Here is a 26373-nt window from a genome sequence, read left to right as displayed (position 1 = left end):
TGTAGCGATGACGCAGAGTGAGCTCACTGAGCCAGCTCAGTGTTTATGTCTTTTTTTTCACTCACACACAGAGGAGCCAGAGAGAAAGGGGGACCTCGCGTATACCGGCTTTGTGGTTTTCTGTCGTTCTCAGACATTTTGAAATCACCCTTGCCAGCTCTTTCCTCTACATCTGATGATGCCCGTCTCTGATCACTGATTTCAACTCCGTTTATTCACCAAACCGGTAAGCCTCACAACTTTTTTTAAACCCTCTAGTAACAGGGTGAGTGGCTGCTGAAGCCGGTAGTTTAGTCTCGTCAGTCTGCCGGCTCGTGGAGGGCTTTTCTCGCCACAAAGCCGGTCCGACCGTTGTGACCACTTTTACGCACGGCGGTAAAATGACATCTTCGTGCAGAAATCACACTTTGTGTGTCTGTATGGGGGAATCATTTGAATCTTAGAGACATCCATCTATACGTTTTAAGGGGAAGGGTCCTTGGTTTTCATTTTATTTAGGGTCTTTTGCTCAAGACCTCGAGGGTGTTAAATGAAAAAGTGTACCGTTTTTTTTTTTGCTAAAGTGTTGTTGTTGGTTTTTTTGCTGTTATAGTGATTTTAAGTGTTGTAATAATGACATAAAGTTTACGATCGCATTCAGGAATGAATTCGCTGCCTCTGCGTTCGCTCTTGTATACTCATTTTGCTGAAGGCATCTTAAGACATGATATTTGGTTAATTTAATAGTTTTACTATAACTCTGGGAACTACATTGTGTATGCTGCAATAACGAAAGAGTGAGACCGTGTCTGACGCACTGCCATGTGTATACGTGATGACCTCACTGGTAGTATGATCCCCTCTTCTCTATTTAATGAAGTTCTGGCTATGCTTTTTTATATTTTTCCAACTCGATCTCTATTATTATTTACATACAAGTCAGCTGATCAGTTCAGTTAAAGCTAAATTAAAATATGGATTTAAAAATAAATCTTAATTGCTTCCAAAGCCTGTTGTATTGAAAGTATTTAGAAGAAGACACTATGTAATACTACACAGCATTAATATTAACATACAGCTGTAGATCTATTAACTGCGTATGGGATGCCTTGCCACCGTCCGGCATCACACCACTCTTTTCTGGTTCTGGCAGGATGCAGTGCTGCATAACAAGTCCTTCACTAAGTGCAGCTTTAGCAGACACCCCACAAACACACACTTACACAAGAGCCAAGATGAGATTGTCATTTCTGGCTGAGGGCTTCTATTGTCTGAGGCCAAATTCCTGCATGCTTTTATCAAAAAGAGGCTCTCTCTCAGACACAACTAAATACACATACATGCGCACACACTTCCACCAGAAGAGGGCCGTGTTACAGCTTCACTCGCTCATCCCTAATGTTATCACAGTGCAGGCATTTCAAGTGAGGATTTTACAGGATTTTCAAAATGTATTTGTTTGTACTTTGTTGTTGTTCAGCAGTTGAACAACAATTTTCATGTATCACTTAAAAATCTGTTGGAATATTTGCTGTCCCCTGTTTTCTGAGAAGACAGTCCTCCTGTTTCCTGTCAGGAACTTTCACACCTTCTTGTGGGAACAGCAGCGTGAGAGTGTGTTCCTGGATGTGTGTGATTAGTGAGGGTGGGGAGATGTTAGAATCTCTGTATCCCAGAGGCGTTTCTGGTTCAGCCAAAGAACGTTTTATCAAATTAAATCAGAAAAGTGAGCTGGAGCGGAGCAGAGAAGAGAAGAGAGGGTTTGCTCCATAAGTCTTTCCAAAGTCACACACTCACTGCAAGAGGACTCTTCTGTATTAAAATGGCTGTCTGGACCACAGGCAGCCAAAAATGCGTTGCTGTTTTATTCTGCAGTTAGCTGTAGTTATCATCAGTTCAGAGCAGTACACTTTTGTGACTACAGTGATACCACAGAACTGTTTTGGAGAAGAAAGAAAGTCAATTCAGTTGGTTTTTGAATTATGAAAGTAAAACAATGTGTTCACAGCCTTATTTAGAATCAAACTGATTACAGGGTGTCATTTGGACTCACACACTTCAGAGAGTTTGTGTGTGTGTAACTCTTGCCTGACAGGATTTCTGACAGGTTCTGGCCTGCTACCAAATGCTCTTTAAAACATTTTCTGTTGGTTATATAACACATCTTTCCCCTTTGAAGGAAGATAAAGTATTGTCAAAATGTATTGGAAAATAAAGATAGTAATGAAACAAGGTATCAGGATTTTACATAGTTTAAATTGTGACACACACGTGCCTTAATTAGAGGGTTATATCTGGAGCCATGTAGTTATCACGTGCCAGATTAAACCCCCAATATGAACTCTTCCCCACTCAACATTAAATGTACACTGCATTGACCAAGGCCAAAGAACAAGAAAGTGAGAAAAGCAAATTTAAAGAGGAAAACAAACAGACGTTAGAGGAGAGCTTTAGGCTTGATGACAGGGGGATCCAGGTGTGTGTGATGCAGCTCTGAGCTATTAACCTTTAACACAAGGATTATCAGTGTAACTGACTGACAGATAAAACTCTATGTAAGCATATGTGCAAGTCAAAGACAAAGCCAGGCTTTAATTAGGCCAGCAATCCTATCATCTGTCCATCCATCCGCTACACCAGAGTGGCTGGGAAGAGCTCCAGACGGTCTTCCATCCCCGTGCCGGCCAGCCTGCCTGCTCATTGCCTGTGCCAAAGAAATCCCCACAGCAGCGACCGCACATCCCGGTCCAAGCTGGTTCAGAGCTCCCTACGCTGACTGGTGGAGCATCAGATAATTACAGAGGAACCAGGATGGACAAAAAAATTGGAACATGTTTGTACAAACATACTCTCCTATTAACACTCACTTACATTTAGAATTGCACGCATACACACCAAATCTTTTAGAGTCTTTTCTTTGTGTCTGAAGTCTCATGTTTTAGACGGGAAACTGACAAACTGCAAGTCATACTACAGGGGGTTTCTGAAGGTTCATCCTGTTGAGGATGTGAAAAAAAGTCACATCCTGGAAGTTTCAGCTCATTTGTAGTTAGTTCACAAGGGTCAGCATGCTGTGGGGTCACATTTTACTAATTTATTTTCTGGTGAATTGTGCTCAACAGAGACAACACACATTTTTGAGCTGTAACTCCTTGGATGGGGCTGAACTACACTTCTTTTTAGTAATAGAGAGTAACTTGTTACTTTTAATGAAGTACTGTCCTAAGCAGCCTGTAGTGAAACTGAGGTTTGTAGCTTAAATAGTTGCTTAGTCTCTTGACATTTGTTCTATCAGGATGAAGCAGACACCAGTGATCTCTCGCCCTGCTTGACAAGTTCATGACCTTCCTCCATCCTGTCTCCTCCATCTGCCCTGTCGCTCCCCTCTGTTGACTGTTTAATGATATAGTCTTAAAAATAATCTTTAAGAAAGGAGGAAATAAAAAGAATGCAGACTTTTGCTACCACCACATGCCGGCTCTTGAGAGAGGAAAGCATATCTGCAAAGAAACCCACAATCTGCTTGTTGAACCTGCCAGTAACCAATCTCTTGCTTTAAGTTGCCAGACCAAATCACACACCAGCATGTGCCGGTCGATTCTTAGTGATTTCTGTTGGGTATGTAAAGTGCGAGGCTGTATGTGTGTGTGTGTCATGTTTTGGAGAGTATCCATACAAACCTTCATTTGAGGAGTGCTAAAGACATGCCCTGTTACAAAACAACCGCTGAGCAATGACGAAGTAGCCAACAAAGCTGGAAATTGAAGCTCTTGTCTGTAGCAGTACTTTTATAGAGTTATTTAATACCACTCAAACACAGCATATTTAGATCCGTAAGTATATGTGGATGTGAGTGTGCGTGTCTGTGGTCAGGTCTGCATGTTGGCAACAAACTGCAGGGCAGCAAAATCATAGTTTCTTGCTTATCTTGTACTGCTCTCACATATGTAAGAATTTTTACAGTAGGCCTCGACTCTGTGCACATATGGAGCTGTTTAACATTCCCAGGGGTCTGCTTGTTCCCAGCGTTCACTCACCCTGACCTCCACCTTTCTTATATGGGAATGTCTCTTTGGACTCAGTGACCCAGGCATCTGTTTAAGTAGCTGTGCTGACATTTGTGATTTGAACAGTACTTAAGAGTGATGAGCGAGTGGTACAACAGACAAGCTAGAGCGGGGGGAGAGAGAGAGGGGGGGGGGGGGGGGGGGGGGTTTGAAAATATGTTCACCTTATCTAATGGTGATGTTTGAATTAGCTAAATGCTAACATAAGTTGATATGACTTAGGTGTTAAAAGCGAACTTATTATAAAATGTTTGGTTTTACCTTGCAGTACGGCACAGTATTATTTTTTTCACCGTTAGCTAGCTAACATTAGCCTACTGTTAATGAATCTGTTAATGAATATATGTCTTTACCAAGCGGCAAGCTCCGGTCTAAAAATATGAGTCCAATGCGGAAGTGCTAAAAACTGCAGTTCATAGAGGATCCACTTGAGGCTGGCTCCAGAAAGCACACACACACCAATTAAAAAAAGCCAATCTTAACAGCAGAAATAAACATGTTTACAGCCTGGTACAAAAGACGAGTGTAGTCTGGATAGCTCATTCTCGATCAGCACACACTGTACTTGGGGGGGGGGGGATTTTTCTAACACGACAATTTTGAAGATATTTAGATTACGAATCTTCCAATGAGAGACACAGCTGACTTGATTGACAGGCGGGAACACTGTAGCTGTTGGCTAGGAGGCTCAAAGCCCGCCTCTTTACGTCACAATCGCTCGACAGCAGTAATTTGGCTGCCACCGACAATTGGCCTCAAAACAGCGCTTCAACAGATGGGTGACGTCACGGATACTACGTCCATATTTTATACAGTCTATGGTCTTCACATGTGTATAGTGTAACACTTCTACTGCAGAAGTAGGTCACACTAATACACTGTAATGATGGTTAGGAAGTGGTTGGTCACTAAAGTTAGCTGTTGTCTAAAATAAGTTGTTCTAACTTGAAATATTGCCTAAACTAGATTTTTCTATATTTGTTTTGAATTGCTGGTCAGTCCAAAAGTTGTAAAAATGAGGATTATATGTCAGAATACCTACATACTCTTTGCTTCCAAAGGTACAACAATACATTAGCAGTTGAGTTTCCCACTGTGAGCATGATGTTATAGGTAACTGACACTATTTTATCTACAAGAGGACAAATCTGTGTGAAAACCAAATTTTACATTAAAAAAAAGGATTGCATTTGTTTGATTACAGAAAATCTGAGAAGAATGAGTCATCACAACAATGTTGTCTCCATTTGAACCCAACTTCCTAAAGTAGTAAAGCAGAGAAGATTATTCCCCTGACTAAAACAGTAATTAACTCAATCCTCTGTATTTGTTCGACAAATAGAGATTACATGCTGGAAGTGTTGTTTTCACACTTCATGAACAACGTTTGTGTGAATGAAAACAGGGATTTCATGATTATAGAGTGCTTGTTCACTGACTTTATATGGAGGCAGGATGTGTGTGTTGGTTGTGAATTATAATGTAACATTGTTGCTTGAACATGAGGAGCTGATTTACCTCCACAGCTAATGACGCCAGTGATGTAAGGGAAAATACCACACTCTCAAAAACACCTACTCTTACACACAGTTTCACAACTCAGGTTGCTTAATGTTCTGCTTTTGTTGCTTTAAACCCTGAAATAGCAAAGACCTTGGATTTATTAGTATTGTTTGATGGGCAGGCAGAGTTGGTTTGTGGTTGGATATAGATAAAAAATAGTTAAGTCTTCTTGTGGAAAACACTTTTTCAAAACAATTTAGGCCTCTTTGTAATGAGGCAGGCACAAGTCTTCGATTACTGATAATAAAAAAAAGGTCTTTAACACTTTCAAAGTCCAGCTACCTTTAAAAATCTTGACAAAACAGGACTAAATGACATTTACAACCTACTGCCAACCACCCTTATACATTTATGCAGGGCATCTGTTTCTGAGGAACTTAGGAACGTGAACATTTCTGTTGTATCAGATTCTCTTTTGTATTCATAAGTTCTTGGTATCCGTATTCACCCTGCTGTATTGTGGGATCTCCAGTTACTGTATTGATGTTAAAGTTGAAAAAGTTGTACACCTCACATGGTATCATGTCTGTTTTTCCTGTTGCCATATCTCATGGTGAAGTCAACCTCCCCCCTTCCAACTCAGTGACATCTGACAGACGATGTGCAGCAGAGACACCAGAGAGGCCCGTTAGGTTTCTTCAGGTGTACTGTTCCACTGGAAAACATGATGCTGGGCATCACGTCGACTGGTGGACAGAGAGAAGTAAGGTGGTAAACGAGGGCAGACGATCTGCAAAGGCTCAAGCAATCTCATTAGGAGAAACATGCTGCAAATGAAGAAACGATGCAACCTCAAACACGCATGCAAAGGTCCGAAACAAACGTAAACACTTAAGGTCGTCGCAGATCAGCTGCCCTTGTCGACCACCATAAAGAAGAAACATGGGACACAAAGAGACATTGGGTGGACTGCTTCTTCAGACATTTTTGAAGAGGTGACACCTGCCCACTTATCAGACTCGCTTCTTATAATGAGACATTACCTGAGCACCAACGTAGAAAGTGTTAGTGCAAATCAGCCTTTCATTTGGCGATAATGGGCACCTCCATTTAGTCAAACAGAGGGTATGGTTGTCTCGATCACGTCGTTGTCTTACATGTGCACATTATCTCTCGGTACATGAAATGTCTAAAGCACAATGGAGTATAATTACCTTAAACCTTTTTGTGCTGTCCTAGTCCTTTTCTATTGTATTTCACTCCATGTGCCGTAAGATAATTGCATGTGCAACACAGCCAGTTCTTCCCCAAGGCTGAATGTGCGATGTGACATAGCTGTGCTTAATAGGCACTCATTGTTGGCATGAGAGCTTGGTGGTTAACTTCTTTTGTGAGCTTTTCCACCTTACCATAGAGAGTGAAAGATTTAGTCTCACCAGTAGTCCACCAGTTTCCAAGAGCATGACTTGGATCAGGGCTCAAGCTTAACTAAATCATAGAACTGATAGAGAATACTATCAGATTTCCATGTAGATCTCTAAATGTCTACCTCAGGGTGAGAACTTTTGAGGAATTGAGAATAACAACAGTTATGAGATTCATTTCTGATATAATCTATTGGATTTAAATATGTTTAAGTGTGAAAGACAGCACATGATTTCCAAACCTGTGGAGGAGCAAATAACCCAAAGCACTTATCTGTCCTACTTTGATGACCCATCTCCACCCTCATAGAACACGAGAAAATTTGAAATTTATTTCAACACATTACTTGATAAGAAAAACATTATACCTCTGGACTGCCAGTCCATACCGTAGTGGAGAGAGAGGTATTTTATTGTGTTTCCATATCTACCCCAAAATCTGTGAATTTCCAAACACGGATTTGTTCAAGGTTAGTCGGATTAAGTTTGTCAACGTATTCACAGCTGATCTTTAACAAGCAGAATGAAGCTTCTATACACCACAAAGCCTGCATTGCTGCCTATTGTTAGGTTTGCATATACTGTTGCTTCTTAACATAGACTTTTATAAACCACAGCATCCTACTACAGTATATAGTGGGCCCTATGTACAGTATAGTCTCAGATTTCAGGTTTCCCATGGGTAAAGTTTTTCTTTACTCTGACAAATCACTGCTGTGTTGAGTGCAGTGTCAGCCTTTAGAGACTGAAAAGGTCAGACCTTCACCACAAGATACATAATATGAACATATTTTCTGTTCACGTTACACATTCGAGGTAAATTATAAACTTCTCCAATTTTCAGAAGAGTCTTTGAATGGAGGAAGACTATATTTGGTGCTGGGCATCCCAGTGACCTTGATATTTTATTCTTTATTCCAGTACGGTTTATGCATATAAATGCACTATTTATATTTGATGCACAAGACCATAAAATCTTGGAATCCTTAAAACAACTTTTTGTTTAACGCTGGTAGGTACTTTCAGCACATAATTTTCCTTAATCTCTCCCAAGCTCCGTCTTGCCATCTGTGGCAAACTGTTTGAGTTGACTAAAGACTAGTTTGAGTTTGAACTAAGCTGATATGTCTTTAGAATTTTAGCTACCATCTTTTCTTCATGGATCGGTTCTATTTACAAGAGTGTGAGAATCCTATTACACTTCACAACTGATCAATAAAGCTATTTATACAGCAGGTGACTTCTTGTTCACTGTAACATGATATAATATGTTTACAGAGGTGTAGCTACAAGTCCTTAAGCTCTAAAAAGGTAGACTTGTGAGAATGACAGTGTATTTTTGTGCCTGAAACCCTCTACAGCATTAGAAATGGAACCGAGTCTCATATCTAACCAGAATCCCATGTACCTGACAAACAAGGCTTATTGTTTGAAATCCAATAACATGACAGCATGACCAGCATCTCCTGCTGCCCAGTCACCTCAGACTCAAAGGCGAGTTGTCCCACTCATTCTTGTGTTTCCTTATTTGTGGTTCCTTCCTTCCTTCACACTTCATCCAGTGGGATTTCTCAGCTCAGCTGCTACATGACGTCAAGGAGCCAAAAAAAGCTTCTCAAACACATTAACTGCGATTTTCGTCCTCGCCCCAAACCACAACCAAACAGAATTATGTCCCTGTTTTGTCGTGACTTGCTATTACTGCTTTATTATTGCTATTTTAGGGACCCTGACCAAAACAGAATATATGACAGGTCATCTAATGTTGTCATGTCTTGTTATTTGAATGTGTCAAATAACAGCTTCAACATTTCATATAATTACAGTTTTACACTTTGGAAGAAGCTGTCACGCTCTTCTCCCTGACCTTGTGAGTGTTTTTCAATTTTTATCCCATCTTGTTTTTGTCCATTCACATGAAATGACTAAGGCATCATGGGTGTTGGTGTCTTTTGACCTCTTAGCCGTGCATGCTAGGATATTTTGAGAAGTGTTAATATCCTGTTAAATCCTCCTCCTCCGCTGCTTCCATCTTCTCTCCATTTGTCTCGTTTTTGTCTGACGCCCTCTTTCTTTCTTTCTTTCTTTCTTTCTTTCTTTCTTTCTTTCTTTCTTTCTTTCTTTCTTTCTTTCTTTCTTTCTTTCTTTCTCACTCTTCGTTTTGCCTTCCCACACATCTGCCTCACTGCAGCCTTGGCACAAACCAAGGCGCATAGTCTGCACATGTGGGAAGCAAGTAGGGTCATACAGAATTGAAAATGCAAAGGAACAGCTGAAGAACAAAGGACACATGTCTAGCACAGACAGAAAGTACACATGGAGCTTAAGTATGACAGGCCTAAAGGGCGTGGGACCGAAAGACAATCACGTTTACAGTAATTAAGTCTCATACTTAGTTGTTTTTTCATCGCTTACTATTAATTTAGAAAGATATTGAGTGCCCATGCATACTACAGGTTATGTTGTTGGTTGTAAAAACAACAATTCCACAATAAACACAAATCTAAACATTCGTCAATATTATTCAAGTCAAGTGACAAGTAGATACTGTTGGTGATTGTTCAGAAGAGTCAACAAGGAAGTTATATTTAGCTTAAACAGATTTAGCTACATGATTTTACCATGAGGTCATAGCAAAACTCATGACATTTCAACAAGGGTGGAGTTAAAGCCATAGATGTAGTTTCATTTTAATGGTTTTGAAAGGATTGTTTTTAGTAGTCCAAAGTTTGAAAATTTAAAAATACACTGAACACTTTTCATGGTGGAGATTGACACAAAAGGTCAGATCTGCTCGTGTCTGTGCGTTAACTATGCTTAAAGCCTGTTAGCCTAGCATAACATAAACACTGGAGGGACAAGCTAGCTCATCCACACAGTAAAACTTGACTACTAACACCTCTAAAGCTTAAAACACATTATTTGCTAATAGAAAGATTTTGGTGTGTATGGGGAGAACAATTCTAATGGTGTACTGTGTACTATCTTTATGCAAAGCTAAGCTAACTGGCAACTGGCCGTAGCTATCACTGAGCACATCACACTTATTTTAAAACACTTACTCAAAAAATAAAGGTCATTGTACTGCGAAGACCTGAGAAGAATTTTGTCAGAGACAAATTGAAGAGGCTGTCCGTGTGCAAAGGGCAGTCATGTGCCTGCGAGTCCAGTGTAAGTTCCACGTGTGGCACCACTTTTGTAGTGGGCTTGTGGGGAAAGCCTCAGACAAACTGGACTCAAATGGAAATGCATCACATGCAGACAGTGCTGACTTGGATTGTTAGGCTGTGAATGGTGGAGTAATGAGCCCATTGGTCAGGGAGTAGGCACGCAGTAGGCATTTTGAAGGATCTTTTTGCCCCATACTCCTTAATGCACAAGCACTTTGATCATCACACAATAAATAAGTTTACTGCTTTTTGGAGTTGGGAGTTCAGCCGTTTCAATGGCCACACAACGGGAGGTCAAGTGAGGTTGTCTGTGGAAAACCAACATTCCTAACCCCTCGAACCCTCGTCCAATTTGTTACTTGACACTTTCCAAAAAAGAGTTGTTTAATTTAAGGTCCCGGTTCTGTTTCGCTCTCTCTGTCATTGTCGTTTTATTGATCTGTTTTTTCCTTTTTTCAGCTCAGTGTGTTTGCACGTGTGTGTATATATATGTATAAGTAAGTGCGCGTGTGTGACTTGTAATTAGCCTCATGCTTTGGTCTGAATGGCATTTTAACAAATGCTTCTAAATATATCATGCTATCGGGCTGAAGTTGGAGCAGTCTCGCTGCCTGCCACTTTCTCTTCTTTCCATCCTTTCCTCCTTCCCTCCTTCCTTCTTCTCTTCATCTCTCGGCCCCTTGCCCTTCAGTGTTGTTTTTTCTAACTAGTGGTTTTTCTGTCAGCACTTTATCTTTTACTTCCTCCCTGAAATTATGCTTGGGTAGCCTGTCATTGACATGTTACATTTTTCAATTTTTGTTTGTTTAAGGCACAGCTTAGATTTGGCTGGATATTAGGGCATGCCAGGCGTGTGTACACGTGTGTTTACTGTATGTGTGTGGGTCACTGCATGGACATATATAAAGATTAATGCACAGATGATACATACACTATCAAGTAAAGGCATTTTCATCCACGCAGCCACTGTACATCCTAGGGATTCAATGTATAGGTAAAGTGTTCTGCACATGCTGTGTGTGCTTGTTTCTGTGTCTGTGTGTGTGATTGCTCACATGGGAAAGATAATTAATGGATTTGAATGTAGAAGTATTGATGTGCTTGCTAGACTAATGTTTAAAATATTGTGTTTTGCTGTGTGGTCAAAGGTGAAGAGTTGCATTAAAAATGGCCTCACCCCTCCCGCACTTACACGACACACACGCACACACATGTACAAAGTAGCAGACACTGTGATGGAAGGGGCATGTCCTAAGGATGTCAGGGGTGTGTCTGTGGTCAGAATGACAGTATAAGACATTGCAGGTACACTAAGTTCTCCATTCAGCTGAACAGACTCAAGTGTTTGTGTCATTTTGTGACTTATTCAGTTGCATTTAAGTGTTAAATCTGTCTCCCAGGTAGATTTTTCCTGAATTATACATTATTTCAATTATATTTCTTTGTTTTAAATTCAGCAGTCAGTCATTGTTTTTCAGTGATTTCTACAACAAGCTCCAGATCTGACTTTTATCCAGTTTTGTGAGTTGTTTTGGACAGCTTTAAGATAGTTAGAGCAGTTAGAGTTTGGCCCTGACTCAGCATTTGTAGCATCCTCACTGAGTTGCCACAGCAACTGTGTCAGACAGCTGCAAGTCTGGGGTAAGTACGCGTCTCTGTCTTTCTGCATTAACCCCCATCCTCATCTTTCTCTCTTCTGATTTATTTTTTCTTTGGACTATAACAGATCTTAGTTGCTTTTTTCTAGTTTTCCATTCCTCTATCATTCTTTTTCCCTCTCTCCTTTTTTATTTGACATCTTCAGAATGCTTCTTGAGTTTCCTTTGGTCACTGTCTGTTTTTACAAACCTATTCCACGTGAGCCTGTCTGTTATTACATTCTCCTCTACTCTCAAAAGTACAGAAGAATAAGAAAATATCTCTATCACTGCCATATTTACCTTTCTGTTACTATCATATTCATAATGAATGAAGTCATGCAGATGAAATCATGGTGTGATAAATGTGTCACTCTGTGATGTCTATAATTTTAAAAGTAAGATCTCCACCGTGAATAACCTGCTGCATGCTTACACTTAGATCACAGCCTGGTCCCTCTGATTATTCAGAACTCTGTCATTGTGGCCACAGATGAGAGCACGCTGCTCTGCAAGCCTCCTTCTTTTAACTGTTTTAACTTGCTTCTTTATGAGGGTGTTGCAGGGAAGCAGCAATTGTAGTTAATTATTTTTGCATTAACACGTCATTTGACAAAGTGCTTTAACATGATACTATAAAAGGACTCTGGGTGGTCAGTCTTTGACATACATTCATTGCTATCATATATTATCTGGTGCCTTCACTGACCCACTTGTTCTCACGTGTTCTATAAGGAGAGCGAGTCATTCAAACCGTGTTTTTCAACAGCTGGTGAGAAATCTTTGACCCACTTGCAGTGGCAGGAATTGAACCTAAATCCTCCACTTGTTGGGTGCTCAAAATGGACTCGAGCATTTCTGACTGACATGTGACCTCTGGTTAGATTTCATGTTATTCCAGACAGTTATAAAGAGCATCAGTGAAGGACAGTGATAAAAGCCTCACTAGTCACGTGTTGTGTGTATATCACACAACATATAAAGAGATCTATATGTGTGTGACCCACAATGCTATTTTAGATAAACTAGTGTGACATTTTCTGTCTGCATTCAAGTAACTGTAGACATGACACCATTATTTTGCTGTAATGTACAGTAGTGTGTCCCATCAGTGTACACTCAACATCTGATTGATTGAGTTGCCCCTTAAACCCAATTGAAGTATCCTAAAAAATTTCATTAATATATGAAACAAACTTCTGACTGACCTACATGTGAGGAAATACTCACACAGCTGACATCCATGTGTCTGCAAATTAATATGTTGCACCATGAATTATTGTGACTACCCGAGGCCCAGAAATAGCTGCAGAAAAGCCCTGTTTCATTTACTCCTCTCCAAGAAAAGAACCTGAGTCATGTAAAATGTTATTTACAGTGTTTAACAACTGCTCCTCACCTATCTGTCACTCCAACAAACCAGCTCAGGATAACTCACATAAATGACTCAGGTGTTTTTTTGCCATGTGAGTATGTGCAGCTCTGTATGACTGCTCATGCTTTTGTGTGTGTTTGTGTGGAGGAGCGAAACATTTGGCAATACCGTCACTTAGACTGTGATATGTCATGCTATTTGTCATAACTCATCCATATCCGAATAGAAAACGATGTCTAATCGTTACAGGAGGAAAGCAGGGTTTGCAAAAATGATACAGTATAATGTGGTTAACCCTTCACTGTGTCTGTCTCCTCTCTCTTTTAGATCATATGAACATAGAAGAATACATTGAAGAAGATGAGGAACCACCTTTACTGCTCAGCTCTTGTCCTTCTAACGGTAAATATGCCTTCAATTGTGTATTCATGAACAAAGAAGAGTTGTCCAATTTGTGTCATCCAGTTTTGTCATTAGGTCCGCTCAGTTGTGCTGTGGAACCTTGAGTCTGAATCATAAGCTTAAGTTTGTGTGTATGTGTGTGTTCCAGGTGTTTGGCTGTGGTGGGACTGCAGTGGTGCAGTGTCGGTCGGGGGAAGGATGCATGTGTCTGCAATGCCCTGCTGGTCAGGAGCCTTCCAAGGTGAGACAACATCTGGGAATAAAATGATGAATGATGGCATTTAATGTCTTTCAGAGACTATTTCGTACACTGTGTCTGTGCTATTATACTTATTGTGACTATAACAGGGTTTTGGGCTCTTTCTGATACATGTGTGTCCCCTTAGACACTACAAACCCCATATCCCGTACCCTTTTAATATCCCTTTATTTTAAGTATTCCTAAACACACTAGTTTCAGATGTATGAATATCTTCTTATAATGTTTAATAATGAGCTTTATGAGGTATTTGAAGAAGTAAAATAGACTTCAGACATACTCAGCAGCAGCCGTAGTCTGAGACTAACGCTCTTTCCAGAATCTCAAGACACAACTCCAAAAGTCCCCAAAGCATCTACGAGGAAAAAAAACAGAAACTGTCTCAGCTTTATTTGCAGTAACCTCATAATTGCTATAAATACGGAATTTTAGTGATTTACTGTGGGAAAAAAGTTTATTCCCACCATATTGTGAAATACAAAACCCCCGGCTCAAGATCTGAATTCAACTCCTGTTTCTCTTTAACCTTTTAATTTATGTTTAATCATGACTGTCAACATAAATCAAGTTGTTTGTTTCCATAAATCATTGTTTAGAGATTGGAAAAAAAAATCTGTGACATTGCTTTATTTGAACCAAAGAGGGATTTTGACAAGGTGTGTCATGTTGTTCTTAAGTTGCAGGTTGCACTCATGAAGTTGTTGTAGATCAGATGCTGTTACTGTTACAACAACACTACCATTCATTACTTATTTCTATTTACCTTTGTTGAAAAGTCTATGAACATTTTATGAGAAAGTATAAAGAGCGTATTGTTGTTTGATGACAGTTAACAACACCACAGGACTCATAATTTAAGCCTGTCTAGTCTTTGAGTAATACTTTTGCAGAGTTTGACTTTCCAACCCTTTGACACCGACACATGAATACTTCATTTGAGCGTTTAGCCCTTTGTGTGAGTTAAAAGAGTTTCTTTCTTTTCAGGCTTGTGAGCAGATCCAGAGTCCAGCAGAGGAAGTTCAATGCCGACTGTGCCCGAATGGAAGCTTTTCAGAAGCGCTCAACTCAGATCTTTGTCGCCCACACACCTCCTGTGAGATACTTGGCCGTGTGGTTTCCACCCCTGGTACTGCAACCTCTGATGCTGTCTGTGGAGACTGTCTGCCTGGGTGAGCAAAGCCTGTTTATCTCTCAGTATGTCTTTGTTTGGAGTTGGCCTACCTGTCTGCTTCTTAATCCACTTACAGTTACTGGGAAGGCTGGGCTTGACATTTTAAGTGCTTTGCCTAAACACGTACCTCATAAACTTTAATATGGACCAAATTAAGTGCTGTCATTTACTCTGTGAGGAAAAACCATTCACACACATCGTTTACCACAATAGGCAAGTTACGTCAAGCACCAGGAAAATACGCCACAGGCTATATCCTTAAATTAATTCCTACACTGTCTACAACTTTCCCTCTTTTCATCCATCTATCTAATGTCTTTCTTTTTCAATTTGCAGGTTTCACTCCTCTGCTACAAGGGACGTTTCCACCCAAAGTCCCTGTGTGAAAAGTAGGTATCATCTTGCAGCTTGATTCTAGAAATCTGATTTATCTCAGCTCACAATAATCGTTTGTCACAAGATAAGACTTTCTGACATCCTGCTTCCTTTTTCTCATTCTTCCCTTTCAGCATCTTTGCATGTCAGAACAATCCGCACAGTGGGCAAAGGTCCATCCAGTGGTGCAGGAGGGCCCATCAATGGCACAGTTGTGCGCAGCGCAGAAGAGAAGTCCGCAGAGTACGCCGTGTTTGCTTTGGTGCCCATCTTCTGCGTGATGGGCCTGCTAGGCATCCTCATCTGCAACATCCTGAAGAAGAAGGGATACCGCTGCTCTGCTGACAAGGAAGGAGGGGACGAAGAAACTACAACACCACAGAAAGAAGGTAAGAGGGATGGAATGAGAAGAGAGTAAAGAAAAGAAAGGGCAGAGAAATGATAAAAACGTGAGGGAACTACTGAAACAAGCAGATTTGTTCAGTTTGTTGTCACGTTCTCCAATAAAAGTATCAAATTAGCACACACGCATGCACACAATGTGGTAGTTAGGGCAAAGCCAAGCCAACCCAAATGGCTGTGTCCTTTGTCTGCAGCCACAGTCAATGCATCTCTGTGATGTGACTGCACGCAGGCCAACATGCAAGCCTTTTTTTAATCTCTCTCAACTTTGACCTCTTAGGGTTTGTAGCATGTCATGCATGCTATGTTTTTCTAAGCAGGCTCGGCTATTTCTGCCGTTTTCCTATTTGAAAAGGGGGAAAAAAGCATTCCCATCATCTCTCTCGCCCTGCTGATGTCAGAGAGAGACTGACTTAGATAAACATGGAAAGAACAATAAAAAGAGGCAAAGCAGGGGAAAAAAGGAGGGGGGAACTGGCAGTTAGGGGTTGGTGATAGAAAGAGTTATTGGTATAGAAATTGAAAGTACAGGAATGAGAGAGTGAAATATAGAGAAGGAGTGAGCAATCAAAAAACTGTTGTGTCACCACACCCGTGGTGACTTTCTGTGGTCTGAACGGGCCAGTAAGTAACATGAGTGCTCTTTCTTCTTGTCCTTTGTAAGTAGTATAGTCACATTGTCCCCGAGCCGGGACTTTGCACAAAGCCGATAACTTCAGCCTATGGCCCAAATAGGAATTATTTTCTGTCCCTCTGAATGCAGAAATCTAACTTGGTAAGGTGACAATGCACCTCTGACAGGTTTACTCAGAATTCTGTATTGATGATGAAGAAAACAATATGTATGTTTTCTGTATAGACCCCAGAGTACTCTCATGTTACCTTTATGTTAGTGTTGGACATGATGTACTGTACCTGTCTGGTTCTCAGTCTTGAGGCAGGTAAAACCCTCACGCTGCATATGTTAGCAATTGTAGCATAACCGTAGAAAAAACCACAGTGTAGATAATGACATCCTAGTATTTTCAAATACAATTTTTTTTGTCTAACTACAAAGCATACCTGCGAAATGCACAGTTAAAACGACCAGAGTCAATCAGTTAACATTGCTGCCTTGCTATTATTCTCGCTTGGTTGCCTCATAATACATGCTAGTTAGCTTAAAGCTATTCTTTGTTTTGTGAGCTATTGAGAAATTATTTACTATTGCTGAGACTTTTATGAGATGATTTATAACAACTTCTTATGCTTAATAGCTCAACATGCAGCTACGGTCAGCAGGCAGCTAGCGCATCTTAGCTTAGCTTAGCTCAGCTTAGCTTAGCTTAACTTGGTGTTGCACAGAAACAGGGAGGGGTAACAGCTTGCTTAGTTCTCTTTGTGGCTTACAAAATATACCTGCCAGCCTTCTAAACTTTTTTAGCACCTGGAATGAGCTTTGGAGGTACTAGAATGTATTTTTTTAGGTGTTGAACAATACCTTGATTAATAATTGATAATAATTAATTAATTAATAATCCACCCTCAATCTCTTAGAGAAAGCAAATCTATTTTCTAAAAGTGCCTTTGCTTCTAAGCTATGTCGAATTTTTGGTTTAATTTTGTCTTCTGAACAGAGTATTTTCTTTTTTGCTAAGCCAAACAAACAAAAGAAATTGCGATTTCCTAGCCCCCTTTTTACTACGTGCCAATCCATTGAGTTAATCTTGTTTAATGTGTAAGCATTATCAGATTTAAAGGCTAATCCGGCTTTTCTTTTACTCACCTGATGGTGCGTTCAAGCTAAGAGGAGAGCTAGCTGAGCTATGTATAAGAAAACCATACGTTTTATCAGGTGCCATGTCACGTCAGAGCACATCTGCCACTTCAGCAGATCCTAATTTCTCTCAGCACGACAACAAACTGTTGACGTTGATGAAACACTTTTCATATTGAATAATGTGAATTACTGTTATTAGGATTTTAAAAAATTTAATAAGGCAGTGACTGCTTTCAGTTGTTATTTAATTGAATAGTTAATCATGACGTCAAAAGCTGGTTTACTCAGTCTGCTTTTCTGTACTAACACCGTCACAGTCACTTGAAGGTTTTTGACACAATGAGCTCACCGAGGACCTCCAGAATCAATCAATCAATCAATCTTTATTTGTATAGCACCAAATCACAACAAACGTTATCTCAAGACGCTTTTACAAACATAGGAGGTCTAGACCACACTATGTCAAATTATGAACAGAGACCCAACTTCAAGACAGGGTAAGACTCAGTCTGACCCCACCTAATCCATCATTAGCATTGCACATCGCAGTATTTAGCTAGTTACAGTGGTGAGGACAAACTTCCTTTTAACAGGCAGAAACCTCAGGCAGAACCAGACTCATGTTAGACAGCCATCATGCCTCGACCGAGTTGGGTCTGGAAAGACAGATAGAGGGGAGTAAGAGAGAGAGGTGATAGTGATGAGACGAGTCGTAGAAGCTGTTGCCGCTGGAGTCCAGCACGTCCGTATCAGCTGGAGTCCAGATCGTCCGCAGCAGGAGGACGTCTACGGCAGCTCAGAGGAATCTATGAGACAATGGAGCTCAGGGACTCCAGAAAGGTCTGTGGTTAGTAACTTTAATGGGACAGGCAGAGTTAAAGTAAGTGATGAGGGGGTTGGGGGGAAGGGGTTGAGCTAGGATTCCAGTGTGTCAGTGTGCCAGTTCCTCCGGCAGTCTAGGCCTATAGAATGAATTGATAGCTCATTTTTGTGCCTTACACTTTAGCCTGAACCACCACTTTTTATTGTGGCTCTTTTGCCTCTTGGTGCAATAAACTTTAAAGCTTCTACTGTGTCACAAAGTCTTAAGAGCAGCACGTGTAGTTTAGCTTGTGTAGTGGATTTAGTAAAGGTGACCCAGGGTCAGCAGATCTACTGAAAGACAGCAGATTGCATGTTGAGTGTCAGTGTAACATTTGTTCCAATTGCAGAAATCAAGCTTAAGTATTAAATTCATTAGAGATAGACAGAAGGACTTGATTTGAGCCATTTGCCTGATGTCACAAAAAGTCCCAGCAGCAATCTATTTGTCATTGATCTCTGCCTTTTGTTTTCAGCGTTGCATAAGCTTTTTTCTTCTCAGCTCTTTGTTGTGATACTTGATATGTCCCTGAACTAAAAGGTGAAACTCCTCCCCTCTTAAACTCACCATTCATCTGATTTTCTTAGCTCCCATACACCCCCTCCCCTTCTCACCTGAACATGACACTGTCCCTACATCTCTCCTTTCCCAACTGGATCAATAATTCAATTGGATCATTACCTCATGGTTTATGTCTCCTCTTTCTTTCTTCTGTATCCTTGCCTTCAATGTCTATGTTTTCAATCTATCTATCTATCTATCTATCTATCTATCTATCTATCTATCTATCTATCTATCTATCTATCTATCTATCTATCTATCTATCTATCTATCTATCTATCTATCTATCTATCTATCTATCTATCTATCTATCTATCTATCTATCTATCTATCTATCTATCTATCTATCTATCTATCTTCAATTCGAATGTGTTTTTCCTATAGGAAACACCTAATTCAGACAAACAGTTAAATGTGCAAATTTGATGTTGGCACTGACAGTTCTTAGTAATGTAGATGATATCATTTTTAATTGATTTTGTTTTCAAATGTATGCTTTTAAAAAGTTCTCAGTACTATGCATAATGTACAAGAAAAAGAAAACACACAGGATGAAATGAAAATAGCGTAATCACTTTGAATACATGTCTGGTAAAAAGTAAGATGAAAACTGCGTTCCCAGTAACATCAACCAGGGTGAATTGAGGGCACCCTCTGCTCCCTTCTTTCTCTCCTCCTGCATAACTTTGAGGACTTATACTGCAGTGATGCAGTAGCAAGTTGTAAGTCTGTGAGAGTAAGAGGCAGGGGAGGCGGGGGGGGGGGGGGCATTTAAAGTTAGTACAGACAAATTAAAAAAGGTAGTTCAAAAGGAAAAAAATTGAAAATGTAGGGAGAAAATGAAGAAAAAGTGATGAGCCGAGGACAAAAAGAAGTATTAGATGCTGCATAAAGAAACGCTCTATCCCCCTCTTTCTCTTATGTAACTCTCCTTGTTGCAGTCCCCTGTCTGTCTCCCTGCCGTAGACCTGACAGGGCTGAGGTTAGAGGTAAACTTCTTACTAAAGCACTTCGCTGATCATCTCCATTCAGGGGGAACACCCATGGGGGTAAATTACAGCAAGGCCACGTTCAGCTTAGCTGGGCAGAGCTAAAATCAGACCCTGCAGAGCTGCAGACAGAGAAGAAGTTTGACTTAGAAAGGGCAAATGCAGGGTCGATAAGAGGAGAGATGTGATGAGCTTGAATGAAATCTGCAGTCGAAAAGGCAGAGTTTAAGGGTACATTTAGTTACTATAACTTTCAGTGTTAGTATTTTAGCTCAACAGGGTGTCTGTTCTTAAATTTAGTGGTGAGCATCATCTGATCCTTTCAATTTGGAAGCTCCAAAGTCAAAGTGAACACACCGACGGTCGACTTCATGTGACTGACATTGAGACACATGTGTCTGACTTTGTCGAGGGAATAGATAGTAGCAGACGTGTGCCTCACTGTGAAATGGATGCTGTTATCCTCACATAGCAACAGCCACAGTTGATACAGAGCTATTGTTGTGGCCTAACAACGGCCTGACTCTGCTCATGTGAGGAGCACAGAAATCCGTTCACACATGCACACATCTATAGAGTCACGTTTTACTCTGTGACGCACAGATACACATATTCACCTGGTATTGGGGGTTTGGCATATCTCGCACACTCACACACTCACACACACACACTCACACACACACACACACATACACACACACACACACAGAACCCTGTGTGTTTTAACTGAATGGAGAATGATCGCTGACTGAGCTATTCTGGACCCCCTCACCCTCATTGCTGTTCTCTCAGCTGCCTCAGTGTGCTCTGCTATTATGGGATGGTCAAAAGGGGGGTTGCCATGGAGGCATATCTATTCTTTGCTGTTCAGTCATCCACATCCATCCTTATCAGTCCCATCGTGCACTGGGGTACGATATACCAGCAGTGACATGCACTGTGTGAACTGTGCTCGGTCTGTCTCTGACAGCTGAAAGTGAGACTGTTGTATTGCAGACTCAGAGCAATCCTACATGTTGAAAGGTTTATGACTGATTGGACATGCAATTTATTATATATTCAAAAAAAGGGTAGAATACATTTCTACATTTTGGATTGAAGTTGACAAAAAAGGAACTTATTGTCTACCTACTTGCTTTTTCAGAGATTTGAATGACATATCATGGGATTCATTAACAGATAGTTGTTATACCATGACCTAAATATGGCATTTGGGCATGTATGTTAACTAGACAATATAAAAAAAAATTACCAGGCAGTTTTCACATGCACAAAATATATATTGTCAGATTTTACTCTTCAATCAGTTGCAAATATTTATAAAAATGCATTAATACGAAGGTAATTTTTTAATATACATTTGTTATATACAGTATATATATATATATATTTATTTATTTTCATTTTCAGAACGAAACAGAACAAATTCAAGGCTCACCATGTGTACGAAGCAGATTTTCAGACAGAGATAGTTACTGTCACCCCCTCCTCGAAACACAGAGAAGAAACAAGTATTAAAAAAACAATACTAATAATAATGCTGTTAATAGTAATAATGCTACTAACAATCAATACAAATAATAGTAAAAAACACAAAAAAACACATTAGCATATGAAGGTGATTCTTATGTATACATATGATGTTGTTTTTAAACATTCTTTTTCTGATTTGATTTTCAAGCAATGACATTGAGAAAAAATTAGTCTACAGTCCTGAATCTGAAATGAACAGACAATACTAAAGCATGTCAGTTGATGAAGCTCATTTTTCTCTTTGTCTTTCTGTCTCTCTGAAGGTAACAACTGTCCCTACATTTCTGATGACCTTAATGAAGACACCATTAGTGTGCTGGTTCGCCTCATTACAGAGAAGAAAGGTATGTGCTGAGCAGAGGTGATGTCACTTACGAAGCTATAGCGGTCAGACAGCAACTTTATGTCTTGTGGCTTTTGAGGTGAACAAGGTGTCGTCACAGTACGTCATCTATACTGCTGCAAACCCAGACTGTTCTATGGTATATCCATGTGCTGTTAGAGGAGGATAATTAAGCCTCTGTAAACCACTGCAAACACAGCAGGAAGAGGACAGAGACGGGATATGTTCTTAAAGGAAATGATACATTACTAAGCTTGTGTAGGCTACAGAATCCTATTATAATCTCAGAGTATCTGAAACTTCTTTCAGGGGAGTAAACTTTCATGCATGTTCTCTAAAAACTTCACTCATCTTCTAATATTGCTAGGTATTTTGAATTTGAGCATTAACTAATATAGTTGTTGACATCATCAATACAATCTCATCTAAATGAATGTGTGTCCATGTGTGTTCCAGAAAATGCTGCTGCACTGGAAGAATTGCTGCTAGAGTACGAAAGCAAAGAGATGGCAATGAGCAAGGGCTCGTCAATCAAGTAAGTAATCACATGCACACACAAACACTCATTCACACACAGTTACAGGAACAAATAATTACTTTGATGTAATCTAATTAAACATGAGCAGTGATTACAGTGTTCAAAAGTATGTTTTCCAACCATGTTGCATTTGGTGTGAGAAACTGTGATTTATTTTGATTGAAAAAGCTATGAAAAGATGATCATTTTACACTTTGATTATGTTATGATATGGTAGAACAAGTGTAGTCCACATAAAATGCATTGAATCAACTCTATACATGTGATTCATGTCACCAATAAGCAAGAACAAGAAACATTTACAGTAGGTTGCATTTCCCCAGTGTAGCTCAGTGTTGAGTGACTCAGACCCTCATGTCTGCAGAGAATGTCTCACACAGTGGTAACTGCAGTTTCCTGGCTCATGAGGCTGAAACCCCCAGCCTGTCACTAAGCTCACTGGCTGTCACATAGCTTGAAGTCACATAATTTACATGACCAAGCTAATTGTGGTTGTAACTTTGGTTTATGTTGCAGCTTTTAAAACTGCTCGAGTAGTCGGAAGTGAATCTAGGAAGCCCAGCAACATGTTTCTTCATGCCACAGTCTGAACCACGGTGATAAGACTTTCCCTCAGTGCTTTCATATCAGCAGAAAGTGATGTGAAAAAAAGTAATCTCTTTACTCTATGAAGAATCAAATGAACATCTTTGAACTCAAATTAAATGACTGTAATGAAATCCAATGCGCTTTAATTAGTATGAGAAATCCACAGTAGTGATAGAGGTCAGTGACCTCTTCTGCTCAACAAGCTGTTGTGAAATGTGAGCTTCAGATTCTACAACATTCTGACACACAGACTCACAATATGCGCAGAAAAATCTGGAAAGCTTTCAGATCCTGTGTGTGTGAGTTTTGGGAGGCACTGGGGTTACTACGGGTCAACAAGTAGCTGGTATAATAAGAGGACACAAACAGCTGCATTCAACTCTGTTGTTCTGTATTTAACTGCACAAAAGAACAATGGAGAGTGTGAAACTAAAGAGCCTTGAGCATTTACAAACAGTACAATATTAAGAGGTAACCTTTTGATTTAAATGTTCTATTTTTTCAGTTTGTAATGAACAAATTTAGAGATGAAAGCAATGTTTTGACATTTTGTGGCTTTTTCTAAGTCCTTCAGGTTGTCATCTTGTCATCCTGCCTGGGCTCTCTGTTAACGAGGAACGCAGAAATACTTACAGGAGACAATGAGGAGTATAAGATACAGAGTTGCAGACATTTTTTGGACTTTCTGCATTAACAATTTTTTAAGCTAGCTTTGTAGTGATGTTATGAAAATGTCACTAAATCATGCAGTGTGTGTGAGTTGAGATTATTTTGTACTGCATGCAGAATGAAGATGAAGGGAAACAAATTCTAAATGCAAAGTTTGAATTCAAAACTTTCACCGGTAGCTTTGATATATCTTTCATTTTGATGTTGCAACCAAGTTTAAATGTATCCAATGTTTGAAAATTGTAAATTTGTCTTATGTATCTAATAAGCTCTTAATTTCTTTCCTGTTCTCCCTCCCAGGTTCCCCATGCTGTCTCCCCTCGCCACCTTCCGCTCCCTCCCCAGACTCTGCCCCCATCAGTCCCACCTCCACACCATCTCCGGGCTCTCCGGCTTGGCCCCCCGACACGGCTACCGCTGCACCCGCTGCGCCCAGAGAAAGTGGCCCCCTGTCCTCATACCTCCCCTGGATTCCCTCAAAGATCCCCTGAAGCCCCCTCAGAACCTCATCCTGCCCTGTCTGGATTCTTCCACCGACCAGCAGAAGAGACCCCTCCTGGGGGGAGTGTTTGTTGACACCCGTCAAACACAAGCTGATGTGCCAAATGTGCAGGAGAAAGTGGAGAAGAGTGAAGTGAAGGAGAAGAAGGAGGGAGAGCTTACGGTGATGTCTGTGGGAAGGTGAGAGGCACACAAACTGTCTGATACACAAAACAACAAACATTACCTACAGGAACCTGCAATGGATGTATACTGTTAGTTTTTCCCCTTATACTTTTACTCCATTTATATGAGAGGTTATGTACTGAATAGAACTGAAAGGGCTTAAGGGTGCAGGACTTAAATATGTGATAGTTCATTTTATGATGTAGTGTTGCTTTTTTTTTTTTTTTACTAAATCTACTTACTTAAAGCTCCTGTATGGAGGTTTTATGTAGGTGTAAAACAGGCTTAAAGTAGTTTTATGCCTTTTATTATAATACAATACTAATGCTAAATGTAATTTGTATAGCACCTTTCAAAATACAGTTACAAAGTACTTTACACCAAGGATATAAATGCACACAGACAGATTAAAATAACATTAAAAAGCATAGAAAAACACTAAGTGTAGGATCTGAGCTGTTAAAAGTGCAAGATGTAATACAGTCAGGTTGTGTTGGAAATTCAACTAAGTAAAAAAATGTAGCCACTAAAACACTGAAACAGAATCCATTATACAACAAAGTAAAAATTTAAATAACAATGAAATGAAAATCAGGCATTCTACATTTTTACTCTAAAAATGCCTCTTTGTAAAAGTAGGTTTTAAGGAGTGATTTAAAAAGAAGGTGCTGATTTAGCTGACCTCACTTCCTCAGGTAGGGAGTTCCACAGCTGAAGGTCCATAACAGAAACGCCCTGTCACCTGTAGTGACAAGGCGGCTGATTTATCTTTTTCTTTATGATCAAACAAAAGCAAACAAGACCATCAGTATAAAGGTTATCTTTTCCTATATGGTTATTTTTAATGTACAAAACTGCTGCTGCGGCCGAGTAGGTGTCAGACAAGGTGATTGGTTGAATACTGCATAAAAAATGACATGACATACATATTCCACAGCAACGAATATGCATGCATTTGATACATTTTAGCATTAAAAGACAGCAGAAGATGCTGTTTTAGTTGCGTAAGTATATCTATGCATTCACGGAATAAGATCATCTTTTTTTTAACAATATATTTATTGATTTTTTACAATTAAGACAGAAATAAATAACTAGATCGATAAACAAAAACAAGTGAAATCAGAAGTATTTTGCACCTACAACAATTAAATAATAACCATGAGAGGAAAGAGAAAAATAAATGAATATACATCAAGAAAGTACTAACAAACAAACAAACAAACAAACAAACAAAAAAACCTGATGACCAGTCCCTCTCACCCTAAGACAAGGGCCATAATGCAAAGTAGGGGTCCATTTAAAAGAATAAGATAAACTTGAAATAAGTGCTATCGATTTATCCACAGGGGGCGCCAAAATCAAGAGAAACTTAAAGTTTTATCACAGGAGCTTTAATTGAACTTTAACTTTACTTAAATATATGATGAACATTGGAGTCCAATATTTAATATTTATCACAATAAAAGTTCTACTTTTTAGCTCTGCATTAGAGTCACCTGATTTCAAATAAACCCCTCTAAATGTGTATTAATATTATATATTTATACTCACCCACTGTTTCAAACAGCATCACGCTCCTGCACATTACACAACCTTTAGCATGTTTTCTGGCTTTAACACTGATCATTTCTTTTACTCGATCAGATTTCAGGTGGCTCAGATCCCCGAGCAGAAACCAGTCCCCGTGGAAATTAAGAGATCCTCCCAAGAACAACGACACTCCCTGTTCGGGGTGAAATCCTTTGCTTCATTCTCTGCCATCAGGAGGTACGGCCTGAAACACACAGTCACACACTTCCTGTAATTCCTCCTTTCTTCTTCTACTGTATTTCCCCACAGGCTAAACACTCCTTGATTTTACAATTTTTAGCGTTGTGAAGTTGTCGGAAATCATTGACTCACTTTATTCCTGCGTGGCTGCATTACATAATCGGTTCCTCTGGTAAAGAAAATTATACACAGGGTGATCAGTTTAGCAGAGGAGTGCCTTTACAATAATTGTGGAAATGATCTTCTTCTGTTTCTTATTATCTACTCGTGCACATTCATGGACTTTCTCTGAATCAGCAGTAATCATGTGGCTCTGCCTATTTCCATA

At 39.8% G+C, this 26373-nt stretch overlaps 1 protein-coding gene across 3 annotated transcripts in view; it reads left to right on the top strand.

Moving 5' to 3' along the window:
• Window positions 1-26373, top strand: part of relt (RELT TNF receptor) — a 28400-nt gene continuing 2027 nt past the window's right edge. Inside the window, exons 1-11 of one of the 3 annotated variants that reach the window (XM_034700461.1) lie at window positions 32-226; window positions 8800-8843; window positions 13483-13557; window positions 13706-13798; window positions 14801-14985; window positions 15324-15376; window positions 15497-15751; window positions 21732-21812; window positions 22268-22346; window positions 23907-24287; window positions 25920-26042. In XM_034700461.1, the coding sequence (XP_034556352.1) occupies window positions 13516-13557; window positions 13706-13798; window positions 14801-14985; window positions 15324-15376; window positions 15497-15751; window positions 21732-21812; window positions 22268-22346; window positions 23907-24287; window positions 25920-26042 (1292 nt within the window). In that variant the 5' untranslated portion in view covers window positions 32-226; window positions 8800-8843; window positions 13483-13515. Of the gene's footprint in view, window positions 227-8799; window positions 8844-11745; window positions 11785-13482; window positions 13558-13705; window positions 13799-14800; window positions 14986-15323; window positions 15377-15496; window positions 15752-21731; window positions 21813-22267; window positions 22347-23906; window positions 24288-25919; window positions 26043-26373 lie in introns of those variants that run through there. The other 2 variants (XM_034700458.1, XM_034700459.1) reach the window with 2 other exon arrangements.

This window comes from Notolabrus celidotus, chromosome 14 (genome assembly GCF_009762535.1).
Source record: "Notolabrus celidotus isolate fNotCel1 chromosome 14, fNotCel1.pri, whole genome shotgun sequence".
NCBI classification, from domain to species: domain Eukaryota; kingdom Metazoa; phylum Chordata; class Actinopteri; order Labriformes; family Labridae; genus Notolabrus; species Notolabrus celidotus.
This window is presented reverse-complemented; position numbering and strand designations above follow the sequence as displayed.